Source organism: Tetrao urogallus (assembly GCF_951394365.1).
Source record: "Tetrao urogallus genome assembly, chromosome: 3".
Lineage (NCBI taxonomy): Eukaryota > Metazoa > Chordata > Aves > Galliformes > Phasianidae > Tetrao > Tetrao urogallus.
Window position 1 is genome coordinate 4942568 of NC_136815.1, and position 13616 is coordinate 4956183.

General features: G+C 40.0%; 1 protein-coding gene across 1 annotated transcript in view; it reads left to right on the forward strand.

Annotated features, from left to right (window-relative positions):
* Positions 1-850: 850 nt before the first annotated feature.
* COL22A1 (collagen type XXII alpha 1 chain) overlaps positions 851-13616 on the forward strand; it is a gene marked incomplete at both ends in the record, with an annotated part of 197594 nt that continues 184828 nt past the window's right edge. Inside the window, 2 exons of the mRNA XM_079533383.1 lie at positions 851-938; positions 5610-6176. Of these exons, the coding sequence (XP_079389509.1) occupies positions 851-938; positions 5610-6176 (655 nt within the window). The remainder of the gene's footprint in view (positions 939-5609; positions 6177-13616) is intronic.

Sequence of the window (13616 nt, forward strand, 5' to 3'; positions counted from 1 at the left end):
TTCCCTTGCAAATGTGGAGTTTAGTACATTAAAGTGCAATGATTTCATGATTCTCATAGTAAAAATTAATTTTTAATAGTAAATAAATGATTAAACAGTAAGAAAGGATTTAGATTGGTGTTAGAAAATGTAGCTGTACTTGATGTGGCTTGTTGCAGCACTATCTGAATTCTGTGGCTTCAGACAAGGTATATTTGAGACAGTAACCTTAAACTGAAGGTATTCCACTTGAGCTTTTACATTTCTTACCTAAATAGTTGAAAGATATGTTTTGAACCTGCTGAGTTTATGACTATGGACATGGACAGCAGCAAGCACGTATAGGAAAACATCCATGTGTTTTTAGTGTTCAGCATTTCTGAGGCTTGGGAAATGAAAGCAGCCATGGGCGAAGTGGCAATGTGTGTGATTTGCAGTGGGCTGTATCCCAGCTCCTCGTCTTGTATCTCCTAATGATGAATATGTGGGAGGACCATGTCAAGAATAGTTTCCACTCCAGTGCGTTGATTGTGCAGTTGGCAGTGAGCTCAATTAAAGTATAATAATCTGGTAATCTTTCTCCTTTTCCACTCAGGCTGCTGCACACTGAATAGAGGCAGTGAAAGGCTATAGCATTTGAAAAGTAGGTGAACTTCTTGCCTCTTTGTCTGAGTGGTTTGTGTCTCGTCAACAAAATGAGAAGCGGAAGAGACAACTCCCCAAAACCATGCTCCCATGCCTTGCATCATTACTTTTGTTTGCTTTTCTGTGAGATAACACTTGCTCTTTATTTTCCTTGATAGGCCACAGATTGGATTTCTAGAGAGCTTCCCACCACGGTGAAAAGACAAGCTGATGTGAGAAAGGAGATATGTCTGTTATGGGAAGATGCCATTTACTCTGTCTCCTTCTTTTTGCACTTGTGTTCAGTGAGGAGAGAACTGAGGCACAGAGAGCAGGTATGCACCATTCCACTCCTGTTAAATAGTGGCTGAGGCTTTTGCAAGACTGAGATGCTATCACTGTTATCATTGTAGGAAGAAAGCAATAAAAAAGCAAGCAAGATCCCCTGGTGTCCAGGGGATCAGGCCCAGCCAGCATGGGTTCATGAAAAGCAGGTTGTGCTTGACCAACCTTGTCTCCTTCTACGACTGGGTGACCAGTCTGGTAGATGAGGGAAGGGCTGTTGATGTAGTCTACCTAGACTTCAGCAAAGCCTTTGACACGGTCTCTCACAGTATTCTCCTGCAGAAACTGGCTGCCTGTGGTCTGGACAGGTCTACCCTTCTTTGGGTAAGGAACTGGCTAGAGGGCTGTGCCCAGCGGGTAGTGGTAAATGGATTTAAGTCCAGCTGGCGACCCGTTTCAAGTGGTGTACCCTGGCGGTCGGTACTGGGGCCCATCCTGTTTAATACCTTTGTTGATGACCTAGATGAGGGGATTGAGTGCACCCTCAGTAAGTTTGCAGATGACACCAAGCTGGGAGGTGGTGTCGATCTGCCTGAGGGTAGGGAGGCCCTTCAGAGGGATCTAGATAAGCTGGATCACTGGGCTGAGGTGAATGGGATGAGAAGAAAAAAAAAGGAGAAAAAAAAAAGGAGTTTTTAGACGTTCTTTTAGTCTGAGGAATTGCTGCTTTAAAGAGATGTTACGTGATCTGCTCAGGCTGGAGAAGAAAAGGCTCTTGGGAGATCTCACTGTAGCCTTGCAGTATTTAAAAACAGCTTATAAGCAGGAGGGGACTGACTCTTTTCATGGTCTGGTAGTGACAGGACAAGGAGGAACAATTTTGAACTAAAAGAGGGGAGGTTTAGATGAGGGTTTAGGCAGAAATTTTTTCTCAAAGGGCAGTGAGTCACTGGCACAGAGAAGCTGTGGATGCCCCATTCTTGGAAGTGCTCAAGGTGCCAGATTGGATGGGGCCCTGTCCAACCTGATCTAGTGCCTGATTTAATGGTTGGCAACCATGGTCATGGCAGAGGTGTTGGAACTACACAATCTTTGCAGTTCCTTCCAACCCAAGACATTTTGTGATTCTTTGTTTTTATGATTCTATGATTTTTATAAGTCTTTTAGTATCAAGTTTCAAAGGAATGACTACTTATTAACAAATAAAAAGTGAAATGTCATCTTTTCTAGTTCTAGTGGATCAGTTACAGAAAGGAAGTACTGCTTATAATTTTATTATATAATTATGTTAAATAATTTTGGTCTTATGGCTTGTTTGTAAGCTATTTATAATGGCAGTGTAGCAAAATGGTTGAGCCAGTGTCTGAACAGGTGACTACAACTCTTGGAATTGTGGTTCCGGAGAGCATTCCTGTAATTAAAAAACTGAAAGTTCACTTTCTATGAATTATGTCCCATATTCCCTTAAAGTGAACTGTTTCTGCCAGTAAACAACATTGTAATAGCATTCTTGGAAAACAATCAATTTTACCTAGCAGTGGACAATGCAGTAATAAAAATGCAGATTCATACTTACTAAAAGCTTTTCTGCAGCATTTAATCTCACTGCCATCAGCAAAGAATGACTGACTTTAGGAAAAGAATCCTGAAAGACCATATTTTTCTGCTCTGCAATGCTGCCTGAATAGGCATCACATTTTAGACTTCAAAAACACCTCGTTTTAAGGCTCATTGCCCTTGAACAGAGATAGGATGGATTCTTTCTGTTCTGTTTGTTTTTAAAGTACAGTCATCTCATCTGCTGAAAGTCATTAAAATGAGCAACGGGAAGCTCTTTACTTTGTGGGTTTTATAGTTAAACCTTTATATTTTGTGGTTAGTCTCAGTTAATATTCTTTCAGAAAGCAGAGATTAACAGTGATTTTTTCTTTCATTATGGAAATCAGAGATTTCTTGCTTAACTTTTTCTGTTACATCCTTTATATTCTGCAAAAAGCAAACAGAACTATACTTGGCAATCTAGCCAATATACATGGGTGCAATGTAATTGGCATTTCATAATACAAAACCATATTTTCCATCATCTTCACACTCTCTTTGCTGAAGAGAATTACTGCAGTCTCTGTGCAGCAGCTTCCAGGTAGCTGCTCATGCTGCTGATATATCCAGACAGATCCTTCTTGCTCTGTGGTTACAGTCAAGGATTTCCTCTTTTATAAAATTCCATCACAAAACATGATCCCATATGGACAAGTTGTTTTTAACATGACTTCAATCCCATATGGGCAGGTTGTTCCCTTTGTCACAGGAAGAACAGCAACACCTGGCTCAGGTTTCTGGCATGTCCCCTGTATCAGAAGTAAACGTAGCAACAGATGATGCTCATTTTTCATCATCCATAACGTACCAAGTATATGTTCAGCCTCTCTCAAAGCTATCATGTAGTATTGTGAGCGTTGCTCTACAGTGTTGTAATGTCTGACTATAATGCTGCTTCTCTTATTTGAAGGCAAGTTCTATTCATGTTACTGAGCCATCCACACACTCCTTTCCAGTGCAGGAGCTGTTGTAAGACTCCTGTCCTTTGTAGGGCAGGTGCACAACATTAAAATGATCAATAGCATCAAAACTAATATTTGAAATGTAAGCTCAAATGGGGGAGAAGACTTTGTGACCTACCTTTAGGCTCCGATATCAGAATTCTGTGAAGACATGCTAACAGTATCATACCCATCCACCTTTGGATAGTGTGTTTCATACTTCTATTCACTGAGGTGGCTGTCATGCAAGTACTTGGATACCTCCATATTCTTTGGCCTGTAGGGAAAAATATCCAGTCTTCAACTAACAGCTGGAATGGATGCTTTTACATTAGCATTTTAGAATCTGTTAAAGAGTGCAGAAAGGAGTGAGTGTTTCCTAAGGACTGGGGAGCCATAAGTGAGATGGCAGGACTGAGGATGTTCAACCAAGAATCCAGGTCATCAGAGAAGCTGATGAAACAGGTCCAAGATCAATCCAGGAACATGACTCAGCAAGGCATAGTGCAAATGTGGTCTAAAGACAGCAGTTGGGATCAGCCATCTACTGGGCAGATCTGCAGAAGAGAGGCATGTCTGAGGTGATAAGACAAGGGGAAGTGGTTCCAAATTAAAAGAGAAGATATTTACGCATAAGAAATCAGGTTTTTTAATAGAAAGTGTGGTGAGGCACCAAAGCTGGTTGCCCAGAGAGGTGGTGGATGCCCCATCCCTGCAGAAGTTCAGGATCAGGCTGGACTGGACACTGTGATTCTATGAGTAAATGTATCTTGATCACTGGTATGTAGAGGTTCAGTTGCTGGAGCCTGGCTGGAACTAATCTGGGTGTGAAAACACAGAAATCATAGAGTGAGGATGTCACTGACGTATAGAGAGCAAAACTGTTCTCAGTGAGCATACTTTAGAGACAATTTTCCTTGACTACTCCCAGATTTTCTGATCAATGGAAGTGTGTTGATCAGTCCAGAGCATGGAGGAAGTTAATGTCATGGTTGTGATATTAATAATTAAGTGATGTGGGCACTTGTATGGACCAGTTCTCTGTCATTAAGCGCTATATGTGCTTGTTTTTCACGTTTTGTCAAATTAGCCTTTTAGGATTGATTCAAACAAGCAGTTGTGCTTGTGAGACGGTGTAGGACAAGAACTAATGCAGAAATGATGACAGGTGGTTGTGACCCTATATAAATTGACTCTGTAGAGCCTTCAGTCTTGAAGCTGTGTGGTTTGTTAGGCACTACGGTTTATAATGGTAGATTAAATATATGCATGTATATGTTTTTCCAGGTGGCATAATGTTAATATATCTTGGTCATCTCTGGGAATTTTTATGTATATTTTGCCTGCTGGTTTGCATATAGTCAGAGAGAGCTAGAAAACATCTCCTGGGAGATTTATTTTCTTGGCAATCAGCTAACAAATATGTGATCAGTCTGGTTTCATAGGGCAAAAAGTCTGCAATTAAAATACATTTGCCTTTCAGATTACACAGGCCACAGATTACAAATATCATGGCTGGAGCCAAAAGGGTGTTTGTAGAGATGAGTGAACTTTTTCAGTATAAAGAAACTGCCCTTTGTTGTCAGGGAAGCCATCCCAGTATTCAGTGAGTCATCCTTTAGTCAATAGTCAATGGCAGAGAGCCTCAAAATCGAAATAATCGTGTTATAAAGTTGCTTCACCAAGCTATCATGCTGAGCAGAAGAACTGCTTCTAGCTAAGAATACATAAATCTTAATGTTAACGCAGGAGGGAACATGAAAGCTTCACTACTCAAGGTCAAGATTGGCATAGGGAAGGTCAGAACTGGTCTCTTGAGCTGAAGGTCATTTCAGAGCATTGCCTGAGCAAAGCGACTGCAATGAAGTTTTTAGAGAAAAAATAGCTTCATATACATGCAGATGGTGTAGGTGAAAGATTGAGCAGAGGAAGTTAGTAGTGCAGGAAGAGGAAGGGTATGCATTTCAATGAGAAGTGCATGCTGATCCACTGTAGATCTGAAACAGAAGAAGTGAATCACAAGGCAGAACGGCTGAGAATCTGCACTTTCTCTGCAGAAGAGGGAGAGAGTTTCTTGTCTCCTCAGCATTGCTCACTGAGGAACCATGCCTGTGGAATATTTGTTTTGTCTGATAGTTGTATTTCAACTTTCCTCAGCAATGTATTCTGCCACTTTTGCAGGTTGCAAGAATGTTCATTATGACCTTGTTTTCATCTTGGATGCCTCCTCCAGTGTCGGAAAAGAAGATTTTGAGAAGGTTCGACAGTGGGTGTCTAACTTGGTGGAAACTTTTGAGATTGGTCCTGACAAAACCCGTGTCGGTGTGGTGCGATACAGTGACAGGCCAACCACTGAGTTTGACCTGGGAAAGTACAAAACCCGTGAGGAAATCAAAGAGGCCGCCCGAAAAATTAGGTATTACGGGGGTAATACAAACACTGGAGATGCTCTCAGGTACATCAATGCTTACAGTTTTTCCAAGGAGGCAGGTGGGAGACTTAGTGATCGAACTGTTAAAAAAGTGGCTATCCTTCTGACTGATGGAAGGAGCCAAGATTATGTCTTGGATCCTGCCAATGCAGCTCGTCAGGCTGGAATCAGGATCTTTGCTGTGGGTGTTGGTGAAGCCTTAAAAGAAGAATTGGATGAGATTGCTTCAGAACCAAAGTCTGCTCACGTGTTTCATGTCTCTGATTACAATGCCATTGATAAAATTCGGGGGAAGCTGAGAAGACGTCTCTGTGAAAGTAAGTAGACCTCACAGTTCTTTTACATGAAGAGAATTAATAGGTTCAATTAACATGTAGGTGTGAAAAGCTCTGATTTTTTCCTTCATACTTACCTGATTATAATTCTATGCTGATAGCTCTTTATTTTATTGTCTTCTACTTTCTTCCACTCTGTAAGAAGTCATTTTACTATCTGGCTTGCGTTGAACTGCTCCCATTCTAGGTTCTTCTGCCCAAGTTAGCTTAAAGTATAGATCAGCTTCTAGTGGTCAGCTAGAAAACAGATCGTGAATTCCCTTTTCATTCTTAAATAGTTCAACTGCCTGTATTTTTGGACTAAATGGATTTCATCTGATTTATTCTGACATTGGTGAGAAGGTTGACAATCTTATTTATACCCCAAATTTAGTTAAGTTTGCATGGGAATCTTTGTGTTTTTGTTTTGTTTTTTTTTTAATTGAAGTGGGGAAGTTTTTTATTTTGTTTTGTTTTTCTTCTGTCTTTATTAGATTAAAAAAAAAGTGCCCTGTATAATCTACTGAGAATAGGAAACAAAAGGAAACTTATTCGTTTCTGTCTTTAAACATCCTAACTCTACTAACGACTAGTGCTCTGCCTAGCAACCCCATAAATCTTGCTGATGTTTTGAGTGGTGTTTAGTAGAGAACAGTGTTCTCTTGTTCTTGGTTTTGCTGCTTTTCAGTGTGTGTTGTGGTCATTTTCAGTTCTTTAGGTCAAATTAATTAGATACTGTTCTGGATCATAGGTCTGAACTTGAAAGACAACAGATGAATCTCTGTGGGTTGCTGTAATGTTGTAATGTCAGTGACCTGGTCTACAGGCTAGGAAGTTGTCTTACTGTCTGCTGGTAGAAATGTATCTGGGAAGAAGCGGGTCTTCCAGTTTGATGTTGTGAAGCTCTATTTTTGCTCTCCATAACATTTCTTTGCAAGAAAAATGTGTTAATGTAATGCTCTGGACTTATGAGTGCTTCTTAAATAAAGAGTTGCACTTGCAGACCTAGGCCTGGCGATGCTGCCCCACAACTTCATGATATGACTGCTTTTTTGCTGCTTGAATAAAAATGCTTGTAGATGGTGTGAGATACAAGTGAAAATCATGCTGGGTATTCACTACACGTTGCAGATTGAAGGAGCTGAATGTTTCTTCTTGAAAATGTATGTAATTATACACTTATGACCAGAGTAGAATAAGGCCGGGTAAGCCCTTCTTGGTGGATATACTCAGACAACTCAAACAACCTCTTACTGAAACTGCTGAACAACAAAATTCTAATTTTCCTTTGAAAATCTGTCACATTTCTTTTCCAGGAAAACTGCTTTTAGTACTTCTTACCTGTTTGTTGCTTTCTCAAGAAAACATTTGCCCATTTGACAGAGTACAGTGCCATTTGTTTGTGGCTTTCTGAGTCCATTGTACATTCACAAACATGTTCATGTCACTCCTCAGTAGATCCCAAAGGATTACTAGGAGCATATTTCATCCATATGTGATAATGATCACTCTCCCAGGTGTTTGTTTCCACCTTCACCAGTAGGTTTGGTGTGGAGAAATAAAGCCTCTGAAAGGGTAAATGAAAGGAAAAAGTTTAATTGTATTAGAAACAGGGAAATTTAAGGAGAAAGCTGTCTGCTGTATGGATTGGTTTCTATGTAAGAACAAAGGGAATCGGACAGCCGTCAATGAACATTATTAATTAAAGAGGGAGCAGAGAGAAAGGGAGTTAGGTGAACAAACACTGAGTGGATAATGTGTACGTTTTGAGGGACATTCAGGCAGAATAATGAAGTGTAAGATAGTTGGCAGTAACACAGGGGAAATAACCATCTGAGTGCATGAGGAGTTTGAAAAGAGTGGATCCAGTAAAGAAAGGGGCGTTAACAACTAGGGCAGTAAACACAGCTGCCTTAAAGTGTATCAGTCTTTACAGTGGCATGATTACCACATCCACAGCAGGTACAAGAAATAGGTCTGCAAAAGGTGTTCCTAGTGGGTGTTTTTCTGATTCAGAGATCCCAGTGAGATGCTGCAACATCTCTAGATCCTTCATTCCAGCCTTGGTAGAAGACACTTCTACTCAGTATCTGGCCTCAATCCTTCTCACTATACTTGGAGCCCAAACCTGTCCTATGTTAGCATAGACACTGGATAACCTTTTTTTATTCTCTGAATAGTGAAATGGAACTGTTCTGGAGGATGAGAGGGAGCTGGTGCAGAATCCAGTCTCTTCTGGTGCCTGTGTCACTTTTAAATGCTTTTAATATGTTGGGAACAGAAGAAGAGTTCACTGTAAGGGCTATATCTTACACGTATTTAGAAGGTAAGACTTATAATAGATGTTGTGGTTAACAATCTGTAATTTCAATGTGACAACTCTGAATAAAACAGGAACATACAAACCACTGGTAGGTGGAGAACATGATGAGGGCATATGCCAAGATGCTATTTAGTTTGTGCTGAGATAAAAGTGTGTATCATCAGAGCCAGCCTAGACTTTTAATAGATGCAATCCTCTGTGAGCTCCTGGGAGACATGAATCAATGAGTGGAAATGATAGAGGGGAAATTATTTTGTTGTACTGACCAGTGAAGAGTTTTCCAGTCTTTTACTACTATATTACGAAATGGGAAGACTTGTGCAGAGTTGCCAATAGAGGATTTCATGCCAACAGCTGTTCATAATCACTTGTCTCTTGTCTCACTGGATGTCTGTCTTAGACACTGTCATCCCATCTTGCTATATCTGACTGAATTTATTGCGAAGAACATGCCATTATGTTCATTTTTAACTTCTTAGCTGCTATTTGATCTTGTGGAAATGAGCAAGACAGAATCAAAAAATAACATGTCTGCTCAGTGAGATGTTGTGGCAGTGGGAGATATTTTTGACAAAAGTCTCCACTATGTTGTGGACTATATTTAGAAGGCAAAAATGGGTGATTCTTTCACAGGACAGCAGGAGAGATGTATTCTGTTAAAAATTCCAGATATGCGTTCTAAATAGAGTTTCTACTTATATGTTGTTTAGGTAACAACAGGCAGCTGTGGAATATTTAAAAATATACTGGCACCTGCTTCTGGTAGGTAAATAGAAGGTTTATGCTTGTCAAACACAGCCAACTGTTTCAGATTCAATACAGGTTTCATTTGATTCTGAACTTGATATGTTAGTGCATGTATAAAGCTGTTGACCTGACATAGATCTGGTAGCTCTGGATGTTAACTTCAATAAGAAAGACATTGCAGTGGTGCCCTAGAACACCCACATGTGGTCAGGGATAATTGTTTCTTAAACAAAATTGATTACAGTGTTCTGGATCCTTTTTTCTGTTGTTGTTAAGCAAGACAGGTGATAAGATGCTGTTTGCAAAACTGAGCAAAAATGTTCTCCTAAAACATTCTTGATCTCATTCTGACTCCATAAAGGAGAAGCCTGTGACTTGGCAACTTCAGGCTGATTTCTGAGCTCTAATCTACTGCAAAGTTCAAATTTCACAGTTTGAAAGGAAATTTGGCATGAGAGCTATAGTCTCTGCTAAAAATTATTTTTTTCTACACCTAGTAATAGGAGAACCACAAGCAGATGTTTTCTAAGGAAGTACTGCGCTCAGCGTTGGTCCATGACCATTAGTAAGTTGTATTTGTAATGCAGTTCTTTCTACAATCAGCTTTCAGTAGCCTGTGAGCTTGTTTTATCTTTCACAATGAGTTCTTCTATAAGTATGTGGAAGACTAAAGGACTATGTCATTAAATCAGTCTCAAATCTTAGCAAGCATGATGAGCTAGAGCTGAAATATTTCAGTATCTGATAGGTACCAATACTTCATCATTAATTTCAGTGCAGATACCAACTCCTGCAATCAAGTCTCAAAAGCAATCACATGTTCGGATGATTCATAAAGTGTATTCTATTTTGTAGTTGTCTCTTTTGATTTTGGGTTGTGTGTGCAGTTCATAAAATGTAAGTCCAATAGTACCACAGCTCTTTTTCTAAATGCAAAAATGCTTCCAACCTTCCATGCAGAAGCTTGAACACCATTCAAAATACTTAAACTCTTGAGTTGTTTAAGTCAACTTCCTCAAGTTCATGACATATTTGCAGAGGAATTTGCATTAAAAAAGCCGTCTGTTTCTTTGTGAACTTTAATATTAAAAAATATCTCATATATAGAGAACATGCTAGAGGATAGAGGATAGGACAGTTCCTAAGAAACTTATCAGTAGATGGAATCATACATGAGTACTGAAATACCTGAGCACACCAGCACTTAGCAGTACTTACTAAACTGATGACATGAGCATTTTTTACTCCTTGTTGTCCTCTGAGGTTTCACTGAAAAAAAACAAGTATTTATAAATAGCTTTGCATTAGACATCATGGAATAGGGAAGGAGACAGAATTTGTAGACTTGGGAATCTGCAGTCTACTCTTCCTTTCATAGTCTTTGTGTTCTCCAGAAGTTCAGCTTTGTGGTAGTTCCAAGCCTTGGATTTACTACAGGGTGGTTTAGAAGCTGTTTTTTGTTGTTGTAATCACTTGTAGAGACCTTCCACAAATGTGAACATTTGTCATGTGGGCAGAACTTAGGGCATGCCATACATTTACTTGTAAAAAATTGTGACACCCTCATCCATGTTGGGTGCAGAGAAGGTTGAAGTGTTTTAGGGTGTTTTAGAGTAATCTGAGCTGTCTAGCAGACTGGCTAAAGTCTCATTAGCACCGGATGTCCCATGAGGTCAATCTCACTGTTGTGCCTCCAACTCCTGTATACATCACACATGCCACAGATTGCACTCCTAGTGGGTTGTTGTACATTTGTCTGCTTAAACAGTACGTTCAAGCAATGTGGCTATCAATTTATATTTTGCTTGAAAAAGGAGCAAAACTTTCACTTCTCATGGGTGATGGCCTGGCAGGATATAAAATGACTGATAGGTCTAGTGGTGATCTACCTTCTGCCATTGGTTGAAGGACAGTTTGCTGTCTTGGTTTGTAGCTCTAGCAGACACAGCAAGGATATTCTTTTATTCTGTTCCAGCATTCTTTTTTGATTAACACCAAACATTTGTCTAAAATTATTGAATTAGTGAAAAATAACTCCAGAACTGGTGAAATACCAGAGCTCAGGAGCTGAGCAGTGACTTTTGGTTGATTCAGTTCCTCCACAGACTATTTAGAAGAAACTCTTTTCCCAGATTGCGACTGCAGACCTGTTCTTCTACTGTACCATCTTCAATTCACTTAAATAACTTCCTATTTTGCTTGTGACTCTGAAATGAATAGGTTTATTCTGAGATTAGCAACAGTGCTCTTTTACGACCAGTTAAACCCGGCCCTGCTGCTAAAAATGTCTTACTCCTCCTTGCTTGTTTCTCCCATCTGTCAGCACAGGCTTTTAAGTGGCCCTGCTATGAACAACAGCAGGGAGCCAGTGAATGTTCTTTCTTTCCTGGATTAGTTTTCTCTCAGATTTAGTTCACTGTGAAGCCACTGTGAATGGCTGTTTGTTGTCTCAGAGGAGAAACTGGCACGAAGTGAGAGTAAGTAACTGAACATGGGAAGAAGAGCTGTGCTGTGTCTTTTGGTACGTTGCTAATTCGTACTAGCTTGATGGACTATACAACATCAGCTAAAGACTTCAGAAAGCTGAGCAGAATCCTCACTATAATGTGAGCTGGTACTCTGCTACAAAGTGGATTGCTAGACAGGTTCTTCCCACCCAAACTCAGCTTCTAGGCTTCAGCAGAGCATGCTTTGCCTTGAGTACACTGCCTGTTTAACAAAAATAGTCCACCGCAGACTAACTCTTCATGATTCTATTTTACATTAAATAGACTTTTCACTTTCCATAGTTATTACTAATAGGTGAGATGGGGGAGCTGGCCACTGCTCCCAGCTGGACACAAAGTGGCTGTCAGTCCCTCCAGGCAGCACATCAATATTTCTGTGATCCTACAGCTGTACCTTCTCTCCCCCAACTCTGCTACAGCTTTGGAAAGTGATTTATCAATTTGCTTTTCTTTCTTTGTGTGCTGGAAAATGCACGCATTGTCTTCCAGTGCTGCCTTGTAGCAGATGTGATCTTGTTCCTGCCTTTTACTTAGGGAGCAAAAGTATGGATGCAACAGTCAGTGATGCAACATAGTTTTAGAAGCAACTCCAGGGCAGAAAATGGAGTTACTTCTGTTCTTCTTTGACACAGCTGAGAAAAGTAACCTGCTCCAAAATTTATCTTCCAACAGAACCACTGGAAACCTTATCAAGAGATTCTGAAAGTAGAGATAGAATAAAATGACATCAATTAAATCTTTTGCACTTGCCTTTTTTTTTTTTTTTTTTTTTTAAATCTCCTGTTTCTTTCTTTATCAGTTACATTGAAATAACAATAGTATCTTGAAACATAGACAAACTTTTACATAAAACAATGAATCTCTGAACTGCCAACAATACCTTATCCAAAATCATAGAATCTAGTCGAATGAAACATCTATATTAGCTTGAAATAGTCTTTCTTGCTTTTCAGAAAAGAAATCTCTCTGAACAATGTTTAATGTACAGTAAAACTAATTGTAAAGGCAGAGAGAAGATTAGGCTTATGACAAGTAAAAGCAAGTCCCAGACATTAGAAAGAAACATTGAGACAATCAGGAAAAGTACGAGTCTCAGTGGCAGGAGAAATTACATCTTATGAAAAAATAATGTGCTATTTAGTGAACAAAAAGAGGAAAAATATGGTAACTATGGGAGCCATTCCTAAACAGTGTAGGAATGAAAGAGTAATGCAGAAATAGGAATAGACAAAAAGCTGTCACATATTCTCATGTGCTCAAAGTTATTAGCACCTTGTTTCTCAGCGTTGCCTGCAGCCCTCATTGATTTTGCTGGAGCACAGAGCGCTCAGCACTTTCAAAAATGAGGCCATGGAGCCCAATACATACCAAATGCAATCAGAGGGAGGCTTTCTGTCAGCTACAATGGGCTCCAAATGATGGGGTGAAAGAAAGGGCTTGTCCTTGGGACAGCCCTATCTGTCTTGTGTTCCCTTTCTAATGGACCAGTGAGGAACCCTCAGCAGAACAAATAAACTCTGACAGGGACCTCTGTATTCAGACTCTCAGCAGGAGGCTAGGGCAGGGAACACAAAAACCTCTGAGGTTTCAGTTTTAATTACAAGTTTTTCTTAACATGCTAAATGTATAGATGAAGAGAAAACCCTTGCCAGGTGTCCTTTGCAAAGCTAATAGCTCTCTCGTGCAGCCAAAGCTTTTTCCCCTGCTTAATTTACAGACCCTTAATCTGACCTTCACTGAAAGAGTCACAGTGCATTGAAACAGGGTGCTCAGGGAAGTGGTGCAGTCGCCATCACTGGAAGTATTCAAGAAAAGGGAGATGTGGCATTTAGCGACATGGTTTAGTGGGCATCTTGATGATGGGTT